Source organism: Andrena cerasifolii, chromosome 14 (assembly GCF_050908995.1).
Source record: "Andrena cerasifolii isolate SP2316 chromosome 14, iyAndCera1_principal, whole genome shotgun sequence".
In the NCBI taxonomy this organism is placed as follows: Eukaryota; Metazoa; Arthropoda; class Insecta; order Hymenoptera; family Andrenidae; genus Andrena; species Andrena cerasifolii.
The window spans coordinates 8621246-8644323 of NC_135131.1; the positions used below are offsets into that span (position 1 = coordinate 8621246).

Here is a 23078-nt window from a genome sequence, read left to right on the forward strand (position 1 = left end):
CCCTGCGTGTCCTCTGCTTCCACGTAAGCCTGCTGCAAGGATACGTTTTTCGTCGCCCCGGCGACAAAGGGAGCGAGGAGAATGCGTACGAATAAATTCAGAGTTACAGTAGCCGGTAAGGGTACAGAGAGATTCTAAATTAAACCATCTAGCAACATGTACTGACTCAGTAATCTGTAATCTCTAATTAAAACTTCGGATCGTGATCTTCTATTTCCCCTACTTTCTTCGCACTGAGCCCCGAAACTTGTTCACTTTAACGCCCCACCGAGGTGTTCCTACCTCACTGTACATACATCTCCGAACGAGGATGCGATTGGGGAGGGGACGACGGGTGGCGTCGATTTTTCGCGTGGAAACCAGTATGTGGCAGTATTGTTTGCACCCGCTGGTCGCGTATTTGTGGAGCCGCGTCGGTATTGGTAACGAGAGGTTGCTCGAAGGCGAGCGTTATCGACACGCGAATGGGAAAACGATCGCTCGCGACCCTCGTTATCTGGGCGAGCGATCTAGGCGCGTCGTTAATTTATACGTGCGGCGGTCGGACGTCGTTTAATCGTTAATTATAATCGTCGAGCGCGATTCACCGCGTCCCGTTCCCACCTATGAATAACTTCGCGCGCGATTTACGGCCAGGCTCGTTTCGAAACGTTCCGAACGTATCTCGGCGAAAATTTCGCGTATCTGATTCGGTGGCTCGTCGCGGCGGAGCGTAAATCTTTGTTGGCGGTGGACGGCAGTCGGCTTATTCCCCTTATCAGATTCAATGGCTAGGTGCTTACACGCCCGGTGCCGAAGGTGTGTATTTCGGTCACCTGGTAGAATCCCCGTGCAAGGCTCGCCGAGGAGGCGCGCGCCCGCGCGCACGCTCGCGCGTTGCACGGCCCTCCCCTCCCCCCTCGCTTTCGGCGATTTCCCCCACTCCGTGGCCATTGGACGAGCCAGCGGGTCGGTGGAGGGGGTCGAGGAGGGGAGGTCGATTCTCCCGTTTCGGCCATGCACTAGAACTTGACTCCTAAGCTCGACAGTGACGGCGCAAGCTCTATCCCCGTCTATCTGTCCCTCTTCCTCCTCTTTCCTGCTCCTCCTCTCTCCCTCCCTCTCGCTCTAGCCTCCCCCTGTCGCCGCCACGATCCCGCATCACGCCAAACTCGCTCCGAAGACCTCGAGCGGCGAGATTACGTTTCTGTCGTCCGAGCATTACACGTTTCTATCGATTACGCCCCGGCTTGCACCTTGAGCCGCGTCACGTGGTCGCGATACCCTCGCCCAATCGAACTGAAAACTTCGAACGGTCACCTCCTGCCTCTTAACGAGCGCATCGTTGACCTACATTTAAAATCGTCCGTCGAGCAGCATCGACGATGCTTTTCGAAAAAGCTCCAGCCCGATTTCGATGCTCTGACGCGCTCCTTTGGAAGTTACTTCCTTTTGCAGGGTTGCTGTCAGTTACAAGGTCACCATGGTTGGCGAATTCCCCGCACTATGCGTTAAGAATTAAATCCTCGTCAATTGCGGGGAGTTGAATTTACGCGCAGCGCTTGACGCGCCATTCAAGATACCGAGATATCGATCACGATCGGATTTTCCCTGCCCGAAGGAAAGTGTCGTGTATCGGAGTAGAGGCGGAACGTTCATTGTCAGACGGGACTCGCTTGCACAGTTCTTCCTTTCCGAGTGCTCCCCCCTTCCTCCGCCCAGCGATCCGCCACCAGCATTTCGTCCTCCATCGCCTCCTCCTCGTCCTTCACCTCCTCTTGATCCACCGTCATTCCTCTCCGTCCTCCCCTCCACCGGCTGCCCCCCTACTCGCCCGCCCTGTCCCCCCACCGCGACCGGCTACACGCTCACATGCAACGAGCCGAACCGGCCGGCTGGCACTCAGTTGCCTTTAGCGCCGTGCGTCTCCGAGTCAGTCAGTCAGTCAGTCATTGAGTCAGTGAGTCGGATCGACGGTACGTGCGCGCGCGGTATCGCCTGTACTACTTCACCCTCGCGCCCCTGTCTCCCTCCGTTCTTGCCGTTTCTTCTTCGTCGCGTATCCACGGCTCCTCGGCGATTTACTCGCGCCGCCTTGGATCGTCCAGCGGTACCGCGCCGAGTGTGCTGTCCCCGTGCGCTTCTCTATTCCAATGGCACGTGCACGCGAGTCCCCTCCGGAGAGAAAAAAAAGAGAGACCCGGTGTCGTCGCGTGTGCCGATCGTCCCCCGCTCGCTCGCCACCGCTCACCGAGCCGGGCCCAGGCTCCTGGGAAGTTCGGAACGTGTACCCGCGACACGTGCGCGAGTATCGATATCTCTCCAGAGTGGAAGAAAACGTAGGAAATTTCCACGCCGGTGCGCCCCGAGGTGCAGGCCAGTGCGCGCATCTTTCTCGGGGAGGAGTATAGCGTGGCTCGCGAAACTCGCTCGTCCCTTCTCGAGCAGCGAGCGAATCAAAGATCGAATGGTATTCCGTTCACGCGCGCCACGGCGAAAGGGTTGCTTTTGGAATCCCGAATGTCGCGAGGAGGACGGTCCACCGTGTGCCTCCACCCTCTCCTCCCCCGGCGGCAAATTCGGCGGCGTGCACGGTGCGCAACAGTGAAGTTCAATGCCAGAACGGAAGCGCTCGCGTGTTTCTTCCGTTCGTGCTGAATTTCAAGCGTACAGTTCGCGGCTACGATCGACCGCGTCCACGGGTGGGTTCCGCGTACTCGCCCGATGTCTCGCGTGAACATACCGGGCGTTACACATAGGGCAAGCTCCTCCGACCCTTTCCTCCAGCGTGACGTTCGAAGAAATGTACACTTCGATCGTTTGATTCCGTCTCGCTGCAACGTTCCCTACATCGGCTATGAAAGAATGTCGTAAACGTCTCGTTGCACTTTCTTCGCTCTGTGTAACGACGGTTTTAGAATGCTCGAGTGAAATTCCTTCAAGGACCGTGGCCTCGATTACGTGTGCAACAAAAATTCGATTCGTCGTTGCGCTGTAAGCACTTTGCGTGCGTAGAAGCACCTGGGGAGGATGGTGAATGCGTTTTGGTGGTAATTTCGGCGCTCCTCGCGTGCCGCAAAGTGGAAACGCATATCCCGAGTTAGCGCGGAGAAGCAAAATGTACGTGTAAAGGGGCTGACGTGTCGCGGGATGACGTCACGAATGTTTCGCATTTCTTTTCGGTGCCAAAGACCGTGCGACGCCGAAAGTGTCGGCGGATGCCCGGCGTACATTGTCGATCGCGCGAAAGTATATTGTTCGTGTCGTAATGGGACCGCGACTTCACCCAGCAGCGCGCGTTACGTTTCTTACGCGCCCGAAGCCGCACGTGCCAAGGGGACGCTTTAGGAACGATTTCGCGAACGTCCCGAAGGTGCGTTGCCGAAGCTGATGTTGCTATACATTACTGGGGGCGTGCGGTAGGAGCCTGAGTTTATTCGTCGAGCGTGTCCCATACCTCCAGACTCGTCTGCTCTCCCGAAAAATGCCACCGTTGCGCGTATCCGAAGACGCGTACCGGGGACGTGTTGTGAAACGTGAGACGGTTTCTTTTTTCGCTCGCGTCGTGAGAGGGTAATCCCGCTGGAGGTTCGGTATTCTATTTCGACGGGAAGTGGGCATTATTTGTCGCGCAGTGATCGATCATCGTTCCCGCTCTGCGCGCTCTGCTGTCCCTCGTTAATCGACAACAGTGGCGATAGGCTTGATGCACGGTTTATATTGATTTACACGCTGCTTTCGAAAGGTGGACGTCACGGCCGGTGCGATATTTCACTAGGCCGGACTGTTATGGAAATATTCGCCGCGGTGAAAGCACCCGATATAAATAATGCTTGCATATTTATAACGCGGGTACATTGGCTCGCGTGGTCGTGAATCATCGTCCCCTAACCGCGAAAGTGCGCAGCTCCGGACCGACCACCCTTCTCTCTTTCTCCTGGATCTTCTACGCAGTTTTAAGGTCCCGTCTGACCTCCACGGTAACCGCACCATTGCAGCAGTCAGCTTTTCGCTGGCTCGATGCAACACTGGGTGTCCCTGCTTCATTTTCGGGGTATAAGTAAACAAGCTAATTGCCACTGCGCGAGGATAGTTTCGTGTACGTGTTAGATACGTCACTCTTGTTGCACCGTTACACTTAATCGTACGCAAATGAGTAGCTGAAAATCGAGGGGATACCGTACGTAAAAGCAGAGATTGACAAGATTTTTATTTAAATAGAAATGTCGAATAACGAATACAAGCTGAAACAATTATTCGTCGATTGAAAGAAGTAGCTTTATTCGTCAAATAATCTAGAGTGAAAGTAACTTATTTGATCCGTTGTTTAAATTATTTTTTACTCAGTTAATGACCAACAATATGAAAGTAGCACGCAGATTACAAAGCGCACTGATAGATTATTCCACAATGGTGTATCCTTGGTGAGAGGCAAGTCGAATTCGATAGACCGACGCGGTGCATTCCTGTGCATTCATCGATGCGATTGATAGGAACAGAATGGGAGGAACAAGCAACGCAGTACGAGCCTAATCGTAAGCGAGGCTCGCGTGTTTATTTTCTCACGGCTTTTCTTCTCGAGCACGGTGTCTCGGCGCTCGGGGCGTGTTTACTTTAACGCCTGGCTGATCTCGTCGACTCTATTCCACTGACGATGCGCGCTGCGCGAGTGGAAGAGAAATAGGGAATTGGGTCAGGCCCATTCAGCCGTTAAAGTAAACACGTTCCGAGTGTCTAGGGCTTGAGGAAAAAGGTGCAAGGATAAGGTGTCGAGCCGCACTTATTCCTTCGCTTTCTACTAATCCCATTGAAGAGTGCGACAGAAAACACTGAAATGTGGCACCGTGTACCGTTCTGTCTTCTTGCAACAATTCCAGCTGTCGCATCACTGTCGAATTTCCGAGTTTGTTATATTTCTATCGTGTTGTATAGTTGTTTTTAAATTTTACTGCGCCGGGAATTTGTCGCGTGTAAAGTAAGGCAGAAGCGCAATGTGTGGCTAGGAAGTTTAATCAATCACGGCCGTGGCAGGTGACAGAGATTTGATAAGCAAATGATGGCTGCAGGTCCTCTAATGGCTTGCCAAATTCATTGTGTCTGCGCGGTGATTCGAGGACACGGGAGAATAGCTTATACGTACATCTGACACGTGAGGTGAATAAGGGGTGAAGCGGTCGTTTATCGATTAACTTCCATACCGCAGATGACAATAACATATCGGGTTCAGTCGGTCTGCGATAAATAAACCATGAGCGCTAAAATTTCCTTTGTTTCCCTGCGCAGCCATCTCCCAAGACGAGTCCTTAGCATTCGAGCAAGTCAATGCTCTTTCCAAAATACTTGCACGCGAAATGCTCGCCTCTTTTTTTACCCTGCGATTACCCATCGCGAAAAACATGCTCTTTGGACAGAAACGTAAATCTTTGCGCTTCAAGATCGTTTGCTCAATGCTGCAGCTACGATACACAGAACTTCGGAATAGGGAAGCATAAGGTATACCAATTTGAAAAGCAATAATCCATCTGATTCTACGAATCACTTTCACAAGGTTCACTACGCAGCCTAACTTAAACATTTCCTCGCCTGAGAAACATACTTGGAGCGCAAAGTGTTCAACTACCACTTCAACTACAGTGGGTGGCCAAATTATTATACTCAAACAAAAAGGTTTGAGATTTTGTATGTTTAAGCGATGAAATGTATCTTTGCGAAGAATGCTCGCAAAAATATTTAAAAAACGCATTTTAACGTTTGAAGTTTGTAGTTTTTGAATCAAGGACTCAAATTTTGTTTCCATCCATTATGATACTGTTTTATCAAGATGAAGCGCAGGAAACGGAGTTTCAGAAATTTTTGCCTAGTTTGAACGTATGCACGGGCCAAAAAAATTTTTTTCCGGTAAATTCAACGAAGAGGTCTTAAAGAGCAAACATTTCTCCCTAATTTCGTTTATTTTTGGTTTTGTTGTATGATTTTTATTGACCGAGTTATTCGCGATCAAAGCAAAAGAGGTACGTTTCACTTTGAACACTCATAACTTGCGAACTCATGATCGTAGACAAATTTTCATGAGTGTTTTGAAAAGCTAAGAAAGTTTTCTTTCACAACCTTTAGTTGCCAATTTAAGATTTTTTTTTAATCGTATTAAATCCACTTTAAAATGATATATAATAATTTGGCCACTCTGTAACGTTCGCATTACCAACCTGAAACTACTCTCACTCTATCAAAGCCAAAAAAAGAAACAGGCACATGCCGCGTATGCATAATTTTGTTTCTTTGTCCCATTAATTCCTGCTGATATAATATTAAATTTTCTTCACACTGTGAAAATACAAATGCGCACTGAAAAAGCGCAAAAAAAATTAATTCCCCAGCTAAAATATCACAATAGTTGGCATTTACCATCTAATTCAAGTACCATTTAAAATAATTCCAATTTCGTGCCAGGTTTCCCATGAAAACAATTTCCCCTTCAACTTGCTTTCGCGTGAACTCATAAAACGGTGGCTTGTGCCTGTTTTCCGCGGTGCCCCTGAATCCTCAATCCCTTAACCAGGAACAAAAGCCGCAAGTCGCCTCTAGTCACCTGAAACTCGCCGACCCAAGCGCCTCCGGTCCAACGACCTTGCCCGCACTTAGAGACCACCCGGTGCATATCGATTCGCCTTTCACGGTAGACAGTGTCTGACGGTAGGCTCTTCGGGATTAACCTTGAACTTCAATCTCGACGCCCGGCGATCGCCATTAAAAACGACGTCCCCCGCGCCCTTGTCCGTCCACCTGGATGATCGATGGCAGCGGGATCGATCAGGCGGAAGGTGGGGACGCGAAAACGTCTCGCGGTGCGCGCAATTCTCCTCCCTTACAGTAGAAAGGCTTTACGTAACGACGGTCGGGTTTCGCGGCAGGGTCGGGCGGGTATTCCGTCGCCTCTTCCATTACGGTCGCCAGGCGGATACACGCGAGACGCCAGAAGAATAGGAGATGCACCACGGGCTGGTACATGCACGTGGACATACTTGCAGTTTGCATAATTGCCAGCGCGTTACGTAAGCATTGTTTCTCTGCGGCGCGCGCGAGCCCACGGCAATTGTCCTCGCTGCAGCTAGGCAATCGCATTTTCTGCCTACACTCTGTGGTCAAGGTCGACGCTCGTAACACCGACCGAAGGAATCCCAGTTACTTGGGGCCTCTTCTCCGAGGAAATTGTCGGGGAACTTTCTCAGCGATATTGTGACTGGTGGGCCTCGTAGGATTGGGCGTTTTGGGAGGAATTTATAGGATGGGGAAAGGATCGTCGTTTGGGAGATAGGGAAGAGGTGGTTCTTTGTGTAAAGAGCGGAGTAAGTTTTTGGGGTGATATTCATAGTTGAGGTGTCTTTGATTTGGTCCTTACTGGTCGGCGAGGAGTTTGGGGAAATTAGTTCAATTCAATTTAAAAATTTAAGTCCCAGTCCACCGCTGTAGGTTGTGCAGACAGTAGGAGAACGTGGTAATCTTTTGAAATGAATTTATTTTCGCAATTAAGGAAATTGGTTCAGCGATCTTTATTTACTTCTGAAGAAGGTGTCGCCCTTTTCCCACTTTGTACTACTGTCTTCCTACTCAAATATCGTTAACAAATATCCTCGGGACGATACATCCTACCCTCTTTTTGCCCGTTAGCATCCGTTTTAGGAAACGTTCCGCGGATCCGTCGACCAGCCTAGCAGAATTCGTCTTCCGCTCTCGATAACTCCGCGACTCTCCGGGGACCACGTTTCCTCCCACGAATTTTTAGCAGGCAGACCGACGGCCCCGTGGAAATAACCTGCGCCTTTCTTCTGCCCCGAGCGCATAAAAACTGTAAAATATTACAGTCTACGCAGGTTCGCGGTGAAATTTCTTTTGATCTCGCCCGGTGTCGCGTGTGCACGTACTCACCGATGCCGCGTCTACCTCGGAATACTCGAAACTTTCAGACCCATTCGGGTGTCTTCGGCTTTATCCTTGACGCGGGTGAATCCCGCTGAATTTATTCCCATTTTCTCGGCGCGCGTACTCCTCGCGACTCCAATTGCCTGGGCAATGTTGCGGACAAATTATGGACTGTAAAAGTTCTTCGGGGCTGCTTGAAAGCTCTCGTTCCCCCAGCAAATATATGTCTGGAGAATGTAACGCGAGCGTTAAGCTGATCCAACGGAAATCCTATCTGGCTCGGATTAACGCGCCGCTCTATTTACATATCTCTGGGCGGCGTGTTCCCCCATTTTTCTCGCGAACAATAAACTCGATCGGAAAAGAACACGGCAGCGAGAGAAGCGGGGGAAGCGCGGCCCAAGCCGCCGCGAACATTTCGCAATTCGGCCGGCGATAAAAATTGTAGCTCCGTTTCCATCCGTGACCAACTAGCTACGCATACGATCAGCACACTCGCATCCACGAATCCCCCTTTTGCAGCGTCGTATGGAAAGATTCTAAAGCTTCTCCGATTAATCATAGAAGGAGAAACGTGCTGTAGCAAGCGAAAGTAGTAGGGGCGTGAAATATTGCCTGCTTAAGATCACTTTTTATCTCCACCACTGCTTGTCGCCTCTGTAAATTGCATTGGCAACATACTCTACATTTGCAGCTAGATTTCGCTATTATTAGTTACGTTTTCATTATTTTTGTTATTGAAATATCGAGGCAAGCCGACGTGGTGGAATAGAAAGGGAGGAGACCTTGAGTGGCTAATATTCCTTGTCGATTCCTAGGCAGCTAGCAGTAGAGGACTTTGCTTTTAAATTTCCTCTTGTTCCTCCTCGTAGAGCAATCGGGAGTTGACCCATCGCGGTTGAGCGCGAAACGACCAAAGAGCAGTGCAGTGAACGAAACCAAATCGATACCAAAAGAAGGAACTTAGCGAGTTAGCTCGGTTTAGGGGAAGGAAGAACGAAGGAACGTGACAGGCCAGTCGTTTTTCCCCCACGTTTCCCGAGATGACGCAACGAGGGTGCCGCGCGAGTTTCGATTGAATGTAATCGCGAGTTTCGGCGAGGACCAGGAGAGAAGGGAGCAAAAGTGACGAGTGTAAACGGCAAGTTGAAGAGAGCCAAGATGATGAAGAAGGAGAAACCGATGATGTCGGTCACCGCCATCATCCAGGGGGCTCAGGCGCATTGGTCCCGCGGGAACACTTGTATGTATCTCGATTACTTCTACAATCGCTAATTTTGTTTCTTATTCAAGCTGCCTTTGTATCCAGGGTAACCCGTCTGTGATGTCATTGATTAAAAAATTGTATTCGCTCTTGGTAATGCGAGGCTGCGCGAAACTTTCTATTGACAAAGCTTGGCGTAGCTACTATTTACTCAAGTTCGATAACGCGAATGAAAACCTTGGGAAAAAGCGATAAGACCGCGTGGATAGAGGTTTTACAGGTACAATGAAAATTCGAAACGAGGGAAATGAACGATCTCTTTTTTGGTTTCCCTCGTGGAACTCCTCGGGTTGGTTTGGAAGGGACAAACTGACGCGAAAATGCGCGGCTCGTCGTAATTGCACGTTCGCTGACACGAAGTCAAATGAATTACACAAGATAATCGTGTCACCTGGCGAACACGGTCGTAATTATAGCGTTCACGGGCGTCCTTGCTGATTAAAATCGATGTCATTCGGAATATCTCTCACGCTGTGAATTTCAACCGCTGGAGGGCATCTAAACGAGACCGACTCGGCTGTTGAGACTTGCGAACGACAATTAACACATCGGCGCTAGACAGTCAATTAGCACCATCCTCAAGGCTGCTTCTTATCTACCCAAACTTACCGATTACCACAGTCACATTCGCCGAAACCTCGTCGCACTGTTTTCACGTAGTACATCGAAGATCGAGTTGCTAAACAATTTCGCCACTTTTCTGCGTAAAAGAAAATCAAAATTGATATGCAGATATCTGGATATTTCATCCAGGACCTCGAGCCAAACAATTCTCAAGGAATTTCAATGTCTCAAATCGGAGAGTATCTGCAAAATTGCCATTTTCTTGAACCTTTTGATATCGTCGGTGGAAAGTTTAAAGAACATTACAGTGGAAGCTCGTTCCCCAGCGATTACTGCAGGGGATACCGATATCTCGAGCCGAAAATGACTCACTAATCCAGATACTCTCTAGCTGGGTGTCGCCGAGTGCAACATTTTAATACGCAGTCTGGGACGCCTCGCGGCTGCGTGCTGGTGGTGGTGTTTAAGCTCATAGGGTGAAGGTCGGCTATTGAAACCTGAATGGTGCAATTCGCGGGCGAGAACGCATGCGCCGCGTACCCACGAGCCCCGGGCTCGTTATCAGTCGCGGCTTCAAAAGCTACCCGCCAACGCCACGGCCGTCACGGCAATGCGCCTCTCGTTATCTATGCCCCTGCCGCAATTTACGAGTCTTTTCGAATCTTATCGCGTGCCCCTATTGCCGAGCAACACGCGCCGCAGGCTTTTACAGCTTTCCAGATCTTTCCCGTGTATTTTTTCCTCTCCCTCCTTTCCAGCTACGCTGCGAGATTCAAGGTGGGAGATAATAATCAATGATTGTTCGCGGGCGAAAGTTCTTGCATTCTTCCTGATGAGCTTCTTCGGATACCTCAGCAGTGATTCCTATGGGGGCTGTTACGAATTTTGCGAATACTCTAAGTATTCGAATGTTCGAATAATTAGGAGTACTCGAATATTCGGAGTGATCAAATTTCGGTTTATACCGAATGGGAATCTGGACATGAAATATTTTTCACACTTTATCGTTAAATTCGTTTCATATTGGCCTTTGCAATTATTTGTTTTTCAAATGTTTGGATTCGTATTCGGCGCAGTCCGAACTTTGAGTTATTCGAACACTTTCAATTATTCGAAATTATTCGCATTCGAAATTATCCGTATTCAAAATTATTCGCACCCGAAATTATCCGTGTTTAAAATTATTCGAATAGTTGGACTATTCAAATATTCGCAGCTCTATTCCTATCACCTGTTATCAGTTCGGTGCAAAAGTTCGTTCGCGCACTGTCAGGCGATGTTAAGTCTACGGATATCTCTGTTTCTACTTTTCCCAAAAAACTGGCAAAACCTCACAGATATCCCCGAAAAACTAGTTTGACTAAAAAAGCATGTAAAACATTTTCACTCCTGATAAAGACTTCGGTTCGATAAAGCGAACGAACTTTCGCACCGATTTAATAGTTCCTCTGTAAGGGATCTATGCCCATTAATATCGCAGAGTTTATAATCTAGCGATCATGCGAATCGTGGTGGGAGGGATCTGAAGAAAGATCCCAATGGCCCAAGCCCATCTCCTCTGTCATCCTCATCTGGTTTAGCCTAGACCCCCGCTTGAACCGTGGCCACTGTAACATTGCAATTTCTACACGCGCGTCCCCGTTCACGTGCACCGATACGCGGTGATAAGAGCAGCGTGCAAGCATCACGCGAGCCTCTGGAGCACATTCGATCCCGGGTGGTTCAGTTAATCCACACCGCCAGCACGAGCGCAACCTTGGCACCGATGCGAGCCAGCCGTGAAGCGCAGCCTCTGCGGCCTGCACACACGTGGACGAATCTCGCTCTGGGATCGCGTTGCGTCAGGTTTGCGCACCTCTCAGCGCGTGGGTGCCATTAGACCACTATCCCGCCCGTCCGTGGCCAGTGCGTTACTTCCGACCCACGGCTAATTAACGACTCGAGCTCAAGCTCGCGGCTCGATTAGTCGGGACGCTGACGCGCCACTCCAACGATCCTTCGATCGCAAACTGTTTCGGTCGCAGTTATGCGTGCGCATTATGCAGTTACGTGCTCCAGCAGTGACACCGATCAACAAGTTACACGGACGTCTCGGCTCGTTAGAATCCCTGCGCTAATCGCTACCAATGATTCACCGATCCGCGCGGAATTATGGAAATTCAGCGTAACGATTGGCTTGGTCGTGGCAAATCTAGCCCGTCCACGGGATCTATTATCCAGCCGGCCGATCTAAAAGCGCAACATCGCGCTGATTTCCTCAGCCGTTCATTCAATTTAAATTCAATGTTACTGGCTACGGCGCGCGATGTAAGTACAGACAATCGAACCGGCAAAGGCACACACGCGAGCTAACCGTGTCTAATGAGTCTGTTCTCGGTGATTCATTTAGCTGATGCCAGCCGATCTATGTTCGCGATCGCGCACGCCTCGACGTCCGCGCCATGAATTTTTAACAACCCGCCCAACAGTTTTGCTTCAGTCTACCATACAATCTCGAGCTTTTCAGTCTCGCTAATGGCAGGAACTCTTCGCAAAGCTGTTCCAGCAACGTGGATAGGATTCTTTTACTCCAGGAGGATCTGTCTTTTTTTTTATATATATATTTATACCCGAAGAGTGACACGGGGTGATCGAAATTCGACGCGCCCAAGCGTTCCATTAGACGTCGTCGATTCGAGTCGGGGGATGATGGAATCGGCCGACTCAGCTCAGTCATCGATGCCCGACGGACACGAGGAACACGCTAGCAGCTGTAGCGCGTCTATGCAGGAAGCGATCGTTCATTGTAGTCACGTTGCCGTGGCCCCGCGACGTGGCTAGTGATCGATTAGATGTATCCATTACGTGGACGCATCGGTATACGCAATCGTGGCGGGCAGATCGCGGCGCTAGCGAGCGTTTCGAGCACGTACTCGGATCATACGGAACGTGCGCGGGTCTCGTGTCGCCAGCGAGTGTCACCATGATTCCTGTCCGTCACGTTGTCTTCATGGTGCGTCTCATGGGTGTCGGAGATCTTGGTCGAGTAAACACCTTGCGACCACCAGGTCGTGGATCATTCTTTGGCAAATCCTCTTCGCTTTTGCTGAAGGGCACTGGTGGTTTGCTAACGGCCGGCCTGTGAGCAGCTGCCTTCTCGTTTTGTCAATGAATTTCGGATTCGTAGATCGCGGAATAAATTGTTTGAAATGGGGAATGTAGCTTCGCGAGATTGCCTGTGTATAGTCGAGCGGGGTTCTATTACAGGCGCGAGTAAACGGAATCCGACAATAGCGCCGGTTTCTAGTTAACGAGGGAGATAAATGCGCAGCGATGAAGGCGGAGGAGGATATAAATCTCGGATCGCAGCACGTGTTCGCAGGCAGCCATGTACGTGCTGGTGCACGCTCGTTCATGACGCCTGGTCGCAGGGCGTGCCGTGGGCGAGATCACGTTTTGCACCGTGACACGTGCAGAAAATTCCCGTACGCGGTGCCACGAGTCGGGCATGCTGGATGCAGCGCGCGATCTCGCCATTGCAATTCCCATGGTGCGCCGTCAGGACGGTGCGCGCGAGGCAAGGAATCCCAGGGATCGCAGATGAGAGATTTCTTTCATTCCAGCCCCTTGGGATTTCTCGTTTACCTAACAGCAGTGCTCGCTAAGTACAGTCGCAATATTGCTGACACATGGTCCTCGACTAGTCAGCTTCTAATTCTGGTGACTATTTAAATCCAGTTGGTCCATTCCTTCGACCCTTCACGGGGAAGTGCAGAACGCTAGTAGCCTTTATGCACCCTCGAAGTAAGACTGTTTCAAGTTATTACTTAGAATTATAATCATCACTGTTTTTTAAATTTATTTTCCGCTAGGTAATCATCGCACATTTTTTTATAGCAAATTGGTATCCAGTGTACTCGAATTTCTTAGCTGTCCCCGTAAAAAATTGTAAGTGATTAAATTTTATGAGGCTTCTGGAGGGAGTCGCGAATTTCTTACAGAAGGGGAGAGGGAGTCAAGGTAGCCAACTTCTTTCGGGAAAATATAGTACTTTACGGCGAAATGTGATAAAAATATAGTACATTAAAATAAATGTAATATTTTTGTCCATTTTGCATTATTAATTAATTGATTGTCTTTAACAAATATGGTAAAGGTTTGATTGCACTGAACGTCCAAATTAACATTCTTTATGAGAGATAGAGTGGCTCTGTTTCTCTCTTCCCGCCACTTCATATTCATTACAGAAAATCATCCTCTCTTTTAAAGTTTAATTTCGCAAATTAAAGTTTTGATGTTGCCATAAAATAAAGAAATAAGTAAAAATTGTAGAATTGTATCGATGAATCGGAAATATAGTATTTTTGCGTACTATATATTTTTCTAACAGTATATAGTACGCTAGACAAAAATATAGCAGAACACTATATATTATAGTACGGTTGGCAACCCTAGAGTCAGGTAGCGTCTTACGTAATATTTTTTAAACCTAATTTTCAATATGAGTAACCTAACAAAACTATGTTTCACCGCACACGCGAAACCTGATTAAATGGATTATATAAACCTTTAAAAGAATTTTAATAACTAGAGAAATGCAACGCAAAAAAGTATTACGTAAGGAAGGGGGTCGAAATATAAAATCTTGCAAATTTTTATACTGGGAGACGGAGGGTGTAAGAAATCGCCAAAATTACCCTTACGTAATTTAAGGACGGCCCCGAGGGGGATGAATTTACTGGAATCTCGGTGTTCAGCAGAATTTTATCCACTTTCCTCATAAACGATCATCTCCAACCGACACAACAGCTATTTTTACCTAGTCCGTGGAAAGTCGCCGTCGCCCGTCACTCCATTTGTCTTCACTTATCCCCTGCACGGTTTATCTACGTATCTGCCAGACATCCGGTCGTCCCGCGCCTCTTATCGGACGCCGCGCGACCTTTCCAGACTATCGAGAGCCGACAGGCATCGACGATTGCAGTGGGAGCTGCAAATTTTCCCGAGGTAAAAGCGGGGTCCGGTTGTAACCGTGTCTCGAGTTACGATGAATCGATCGGGACTGCACTTGAACGAGCTCGTGGTCGCAGTTCATTCAAGTTATCCGCTAGCGATTTCTCTTGCGGGAAGAAAAATGAAGGGTAAAGGAAAAAACAGGAAATGAAATTAAATTTTAATACTTCAGTCGAACCATTAAAGAAACAAAATTCAATGAATTTAATTTTCCTACATAATTTTCTTCTTAGATAATTTCTTACTTTTATTTATTTCATTTTCTTGTTTTTAACCAGTAAACCAAATCTCTAACGCTATCTTACGGGAGCATTTGAACTTTACAACCCTTTCCGATTCCACAGTTCTATAGTCCCAGTTGCCACCAACAAAATATTCTATAAATCGCAAAATCACGAAAAATAGACAATTCCTATTTTTCCCATTACCCTTCATATATATATTGTTCTTTAAGCAATTTCCCTAGGGCTTGGAGCTTGTTCCACGCGCGACCACTAACCAGTGCTGAGAGCTTGCAAGAAGCTCGACTGGGAGTGTTCATTGATTTAGCCTCCGCGTAGAAGAGCAGGGGTTGAAAGAGATCAATTAAAATTTAGATTAGCATCTTTCCAAACCACCACTTTAGTCAGCCTTGCCGCCTGTACATACATGCCTTTGCTGTAAACAGAAGAAGACACGCTTCTATACAGTAGTTTCTCAACTAAGGTTAGAAGGATTTCTTTGTGTTCTTGAGAATCTAAAAGCGTTCCTTTCCATTCCCAAAGGGAGTCACGCCGTCTCGAAAGTACAATGATCTCCACTTCAGGAACAATTGAAATCCGTGTCCTTAACCGTTCCACCGGCGAAAGGTCAGCGCGGATCGTCCGCCTCGTGATTAACGACCTTCTTACCTTCGAGCGAGCAACGTCCATTGCGGTTGTTACGTAAGCTCGTTGACGTTCGTTTACTAACTTCGTTAGCGCTGGCTGGTGAATAGGAGAGGAGGCAGAGAGGCGAGAACACGAGGAACTTGCGCCTCCGCGGGCCTTGAGACCGACGCTCGTTCCGGGGTTCGGTCTTCGCGGTTCGATTCCGTCGCGAATCAACGCCTGGATCAAAGCAACTCGATCCCGCCGACTGAGCTCTGCTATGTTCAAAAATCTCCCGCCACCGCCCAAGCTCACAAGTCTGCATTCTGTCTCTGGAAAAATGTGTGTCTTCGATGCACTTCGCTGCATCGTTGACAGAAAGCCTCAGAATTTCTGCGCTCTCAGAATCTGTTTCCATTAACCCTTAACTGGTATCCTGGGGTCAGTCATGACCCCAAGCACGCAAGGTTCGCTGCAAAATATTTGGTTGTCTGAGTTTGTAAACTGAATTTCTAATTAATTTGATCGTAATAGTTTAACTTTCTACGTATCTATTATTTTATACATTACCTACGAACAAAATAGGTATTCATAGAGGTTGATCTAATGTCGACTTTACAAATTTCTGTGTCCTTTTTTATTTGGGGTCTGCCACGACCCCAAGATAACAGTTACGTTTGAAAAGACAGTATACCAGTTAAGGGTTAAGAAGATCGAGTCGGCCAGGTGGTTAGCTCTCGTTTTAATGAAATGCCGCTGCCTCGCACTATTTTGGGCGTGGGTTGATATTTACTTAGTCCACTGCGGCGATGTTTACGTCGCGCATTTTCCACGCGTTGCCTAAAGGTGAAGCCCGCGGTGCAAGGTATACACCTCGTCGTCGGAAATACGAAGTAAATGGAAGCGTGTGCAGGAGCGACACGCCTCGTTGCACCTGTGACAACGAGGCGTGTACACGCGGCGGTTACACGAGCACAGGAGTGAGTGTGCCGCCTCACCTGCTTGAAAACGCGAACCCCTGACCTTCGCCATGGTATTCACGTACAAGGCCAATTTAAGCTCGGCATGCTCTTATTCGCTGATATACGGCGCAGCTTGATTTCCCTGGTAGATATACGAGCGACTGGAACCGGCGAGCCGCTTGTGAAAAGGAGAACTATTTCTTTCCTCCTTCGCTCTCTCAAGCGAAATACCTCTTGGTTAACTAAATAACATCGGCTTCTGAAGATCCTTAGCCGTCCTTTCTAATACCAACGGCATATTAATCCCAATTTCGCTTAAGAAACTTGTAGAATTATTTAAAAGGTGCCCTTAAAATATGTGCTACTAAAATTGATGCGCATATGTAATTAATTATAAAATAGTTAATGGAAGCAATGAATCGTTAAATTTTCTAAAATATCTTTTTATGGTCCACAGTGCGTTCTATGTTTCCCTGCAATTCGGCTAGCTTTTCACGGATCTTCAGTCACACGTCACTTGCAATTTTACATTACACGGGATGCTAAATCATCCCTGTTGCACGTTCGCAACGGGCGCAGGCCGGTTGCACCCGCAGCGCGGTACGCCCACGAGTCTCGTGAAATCCCCGCACCCAGGCTGAAATCTCGACCCCGTGACCTTCTCCCGGTGACCCAGGTACCAAGTTGCCCTGCACGTGGCGTGCTGTGCTATATAAAGTATAGCTGCATATAGATCGGTCTGCTGTGCACTTGCAGGGGCGTACGGCGCGACAGGGGCCACCCCTGGGCACCTCTCGCGTTTCATCGATCGCGACAACCTCGACGGTGCTTTTACCTTCCTTTTATCCTCCGCTTACTCCTCGTTTTAGGCATTGAAATACATTTCTCGGCGAGACCGGCAATTCTGAAAATTAGGGTAGAAAAATATCGCACTGTTTTAATAGGCTCTGTATTCTTCCGAACACATTCATTTCGTTCTTTAAGGTTCGTATATTTTTTTTTAAATAATTTGGAGGACAAGCTTCTCTTGCAGTTTTCGTCGCGCCACAATCTTTTTGTTTCTGCGCGAGCGTATTTCGCTGGGAACACTGAAAATTGTCCGAAGATCCTCGATACGTCGCGGGCCGATACTCGGGATTTAATAAGTAGCGAGGAGATAAATATTCGATGCTGTGACCGACATTCGTTGTCCTCCTCTCGGGCAGAATCGGCGCTGCAACAAGATGGTTTTAACATAAAGAAACGTTTATGCATGAGCGAGCTGCAGTCAATGTTGCGCGCGAGCCCCCACGTGCGATTCGTATTCAGCCGCTCCAGATGCATCGCACTTTGACTTTCATTGGCGGTGGAACACTATGCAGACGCCAGATCGCACAGTGTATCGATCTTCGATCGAAAACGTCGCGCGAGGCGACTGTATTACCATAAAGGAAATCGGGGACGCGCCAGCACTCTTGGAATTCGCTGGACGATCGTACACTGTTGGACCCTGCGCTTGCATAATGCGAAGATCGAGCGGATTCAGGTATCTGGATCGCGCAGCCCAATTAGGTAGCTAGTGGTAATTAGAAATAGTGGAAATGGCTCTAGGGAAGATAGCATCTATGTTTCCTGCCTTTCTTATGGAAACGAATCACCATGCCTCTGTTCTTCATCGCGCAGACAGCATTCTAAGCGCCATCGCAGACGAAACACCGGGCTCCAATTACCAAAAGTTCTTGCAATCGTTCGAAACAATTTAAACTTATAGGAACTTTATTACAAAACCGCGCAAAGTACAGATCTGATTCTGATCTACTGAAGATCACCCGTCACGAAACTTATAAACAGTCTCCGATCTAGGGGGGTGCAAGCAGGGCAACTCCTCAGAACGGAAAACTAGTAAAAAGAGAAAATTAAAATCAATAAAAAATTAAAAAAGATTAAAAGCGGTAAAAACTAGATAATACCTGTTTGAATTTAGTATCAAACTTACAAATTGTTTTTGAATCACCCATATAGTTACTAAATTTCTTATAAAGCAAAGTGCTTTCGTTATTCAACGAGTACCTACCAAAAATGCCACTGACCGTCAAAAATTATATTTCAAAATAATTACGTACAATTAAATACGAAGGGCGGCAAGAATGATCGAAAGAGGGTCTGCTTATAAACCACGCATCCTCAGAATCTCCCAGGGAAACACCGCCGAGGACTTCTACCCCTGAGCACTTAAAGGGTAGGCTCTCAACCGCGCCTCGCCTCGTGTTTCTCACTGAAAATATTCTCCAGGAGAAATTCGCCGATCGGAGTCGCGCGAGTGAAATGGTCAAGCTGCATCAGAAACGCCTAGGAAGAATAAAATGAGCCGAGGCGAGCCGCAGTGAGAGCCCACCTTAAGATGTCCGACCAGCAGCCGCTTAGCTGAAAACCACCCAGCCGCCTGCCGCGGTATTTCGACATTTAATCGCGGCTAATGAACAGCTAGGGAGCCGCCGGTCGATAAATAACTCTAAAATTCGCGGCTCGTCGCTCGCGACTCGCGTCGGATCTCTCTTCGGCGCGATAAATCAGCCCCGGCCGAGTCATTAATCCAGCGAGTTTTTTCGCGGGTTCAAGGACTAACGCGCCACGAGCGGCGGCAGAGCACTATTTTCGTACATTCGTGCACATGTACGCTCGCGTGGGCTGCATGTGCAACGTCATAACGCTATCCTGGTGTGGGAGCGGCATCCGGTCCCAGCTGCGTGCAGGAAACTGTTAAAAACTCTCTTTCTACTCGCCACGTACGAAACATCTCTCTCCTCTCTTCCTCCTCCGCCTCTAATCCTCGCGCACTCGCGTGTCGACAGGCTTTTCCCGTCCCCGCGATCCCGCTCGCGTGATACCCAATCGTTAATCGCGAGATGTCCGATTGCCCGCGCGATTTGTCGGGGCGAAAATGTTTCCTTTTCAAACACCGGGGTCAACAATAATTGCAGGGTCTTCATTAGAGATACACGGAACCCAGCGTCCTGCGCCAAGGCGCGCATAGTTCGGTACATGTTCTTCGGATCGTTTCGACTCGAAATGGGGCACTGGGAGCAAAAACGGACCTCCGTAGTCGCACCTTCTTATAATCAAAAGTTGGCCTGGGTTAGGGCGATTTTTAGCCGAATTAAAAAAAAAAGAGGTTCTCAGGTTGATGTGTGTGTATGTATGTTAGTATGTATTTTGTTTGTCCGCGAATTTCTCCGTAACTACTGGACCAATTTTCGCGAAACTTATTGCAATTAGTTTAGCTCCGGGCAACTTAGGTCGTGGAGGAAGAATTATGAAAATCGGTTAAGTAGTTTTGAAGTTACACCAAAAATAATAAATCTGTTTCATTATTATTATTGGAATCTTCTGTTTTTAACGAACGGTTCTTTTTTTTTAGAGCAGCTCCTTTTGTAGGCCTGCCCATATTTTTTTTTAAATAAATGTACCTACTTATACGACTTAACTAAAAAGTAAAACAAAATTAAAACCGACTTCAGAAAAATTAAAATGCACTGAAAAGTAGAAAATAAGTTTTTTCCTTATTTAATCTATGACTCCCAATTGTTTTAAGTCGGCAGCAGATTTACACAGTGCAAATGATGAGGCGCCGACATAAAAAATCGAGAGTCATAGATTAAATATGGAAAAAACTAATTTTTTACTTTTCAGTGCATTTTTATTTATTTTTTTTAAGTCAGTTGTATTTTTTCTTGTTCAGTTACCATTATCATATTTTGGAATCTTCTAACCTTTCATGCTCTAATATTCTTTTTCCTAGAAACGTAAATTCTGATATAATGTAATTTGTAGTTCCAAAGGAGCGATTTTCCACGATTGCGGAAAAAAGTGATATTATTTTAAATCCTCTTTGAAACTCCTAAAAGCGTGACATTTGAACTCAAAAGTTACTCTTGGGGTGCGGAACCTACACCCCGTGTGACCACGAAAGTTTAATCATATAAAATATGAAAATTTAATTTTGGTTTCACTCCGTTTCTGCTCTCAATGTCTCAAATATTGATACGAACGTGCAAGGTCCGCATGTAGATGCAGCGACCCACAGCTTTGCACCGTAGCTCGCATAAATTAACAGTAGATACCTAACTAGTTACGAGAGCCGCTATTTACCTTTCTCGGTGCACAGATTGATACCACTGGACCTGTAATTCCAACCGGACAACGCGTTAAAAGTGTTTCGGTAACAAAGGCGACTGCATCCCTCGATATCCCATGGTCGTAAATCGCGAGAGTGCGTCAGCAGCGCGAACGATCATAGGAATCGGGGCCCGCGGGCCCGCCCCGCGCGCAATCATTTTTCAGTCATTATTTCGCACAACGGGGTCGGGCGTTTACGACGGTGACGTCACCGTCTGACAATTTCAACGCTCTTCCGAAACTGAAAACCAGTTTCCCGCGGAGGAGCTCCTCTGCCACCGCCTCGGGCGCATCGCTGTTGGATGCTGTGCACCTCGCTGGGGCCACGGGATGCAGCAGCGGCCCTTCGAGATCGTAAATTCGCTTGTGCGTTCCGTTCCATGGGCCGGCCGATCGCGGATCCGCGAATGCTAAAGGGAAATGCTGTAATATTTGCGATCGAGGTGAGGTAGAAGATGGCGAAGGGAGATGCATGCCCGATGGGGCGTGTCTGTGTTCAGATTCAGGTTGAGTTTTCTCTAAAGTGGCCGAATTTCGAAAAGGATTCATGCCCCATTTTGACCCCCTCCCTCGTCCATCGGAATTTATCTATTCCCATTCGGCGTCTGTGTTATCTTTAGCACTAGATTACACGCAGACACGTTTGTACGATATTACGAGCCGAAAATAGCGGCGAAATGCAGCGCCAGGCGAAATGGGAGACTCGTGCATCCGATAATTTAGCAGGCCATCGCGAAATCCAGATTCGCTGTCTTTGTGTCCAGGGAAATGCTTTGAAGATCGTTTTTTTAGAGTAGCCTTCTTGGTACAGGGGTGTGGAATGTATCGAGGACCTCGCAGCAAGATTGGCGTAGCTCCATTCTTGACAGTTTTTGAGTTCTGACGTGAAATATTCGTAAAAAAAAATCTACATCGTTTGGTGCGTGTTTGATGCAAATCCGATAGCAAATGAGCGATTTATTGCAAATAAATAAACATAGAAATATTAATACGAATATATTTTCGCCAAATATAGAAGTGAAAACTTATCAACTCATTAACTACTACTTGTTCTGTGAAAATATATATTTTTCAATTTTGGAGCACAGTTGGGTTTCTTTGGAGTTCACAGCTCGTCGAGTATTCTACTTGGGCCGAGCAGTGGTCTGTCGTTTAAAGCTGGATCGATGGGGGATTAAGCGAATCATTGCGAATAATTACAAGGATTACAAGGGCACGTAATTTCAGTGACTCGTTGATTTTTAGGCAACTCTTTCACTGCTCCGTCCTTCGGGTAAAATTGCTGGCATCGTAATGACGGCGAGCAACGACCTTGGAAAGCGTTTGATCGAAGCTAGTCGGCTTTTACGCCTGTAATAATGCTCTGAATGAATTAATGAAAAGCCGGGGGAGGTGGTGCGAGCTTAAAAGCTCTCTCCGGCTCTGGCCGGGAATCGGAAAAGAGAAGAAATTCGAGCTTTTAACATCTGACGCTAATGGACAGCAATTCCTCGTTGATTCATCAGCCTCGCCGGAAATAAATGCAAGTGGAAGTTAATTGAACGAAATTTAGACATCGCCTTTTCCGCCGAAGAAAATCCCTCGAAATGCTCGAGGAAAAGATTTAACACGCGAGAAAGTTGCTCCTCTTGGGGTCCTTTTTTGCAAGCTGCATTCGTGAACGACCATACGGGCGTTCATAGTTCGCCGTGGCTGACTTTTCTTCCAGTTTCCATCCAGCGAACTGTGGAATGCAACGAAACGGTTTCACCGCCGTTTTCAAGGCCCTCTGGACGCTTCTCGGAACATAAATATATTCATCCTCCTCTTCCATGGCCCGAGCGCAGCCTCGCAATATCGCATGACGTTGAAACGTTAATAATTATTGTTCCGCGGGCGCGTAACAGGATTCAGCTTCGCGGAATCGTAGTGTGCAGAAGATTAATTGTTTTATCGCTCCTGGCTCGCGATGCAGCGCTCCGAGTAATTAGAGAATCTTGGGTCTAAAGATTCACATAAACATTGTACGTTTAACACCCGCAGAAGTTCCACTTCGTGTCCAATTTCTGCGTCGAGCTATCGAATACCGCGTCAAGCACACGATCTAAACTCCTCCGCAGCAGAGACGAGGAAAATTCGATCCGTTATTTAAATAACTTTTTATTTAGTTAATGCCCAACTCTGCTCCACAGAGCGATAAAAATATAAACTAGGGCGGACAATGTCTCTCACTCTGACTCTAATTGAGAATTTCTGGGAGTAGGGATTAATGGAAAGCCTGACAAATTTTACTGGCACAGCACTTCCGAATATCAAACCATCGAATATTCCCTCGTAGCAGTAGATGAAATTACATATCCACCTCTGTTCTTCATCTCGAAGGAGACTGCGAATTCAGGAGAGGCTCTCCCATTT

General features: G+C 47.6%; 1 protein-coding gene and 1 long non-coding RNA gene across 7 annotated transcripts in view; one reads left to right on the top strand and one right to left on the bottom strand.

The window, feature by feature from the left end:
* Usp (retinoid X receptor ultraspiracle) overlaps positions 1 to 23078 on the top strand; it is a 56673-nt gene that overhangs the window by 17543 nt on the left and 16052 nt on the right. For 2 of the 6 annotated variants that reach the window (XM_076827192.1, XM_076827194.1), the window contains exons 1-2: positions 1838 to 1955; positions 8772 to 9142. The exons of 2 other annotated variants lie outside the window; for them this stretch is intronic. In XM_076827192.1, the coding sequence (XP_076683307.1) occupies positions 9061 to 9142 (82 nt within the window). In that variant the 5' untranslated portion in view covers positions 1838 to 1955; positions 8772 to 9060. Of the gene's footprint in view, positions 1 to 1836; positions 1956 to 8771; positions 9143 to 23078 lie in introns of those variants that run through there. 2 more of the 6 variants (XM_076827195.1, XM_076827193.1) reach the window with 2 other exon arrangements.
* LOC143376656 (uncharacterized) lies at positions 15323 to 15884 on the bottom strand. Its single transcript, XR_013087128.1, has 2 exons — positions 15610 to 15884; positions 15323 to 15496 (listed from the first exon to the last, which is right to left on the bottom strand). It is a non-coding gene; the product is annotated as an uncharacterized LOC143376656 (long non-coding RNA).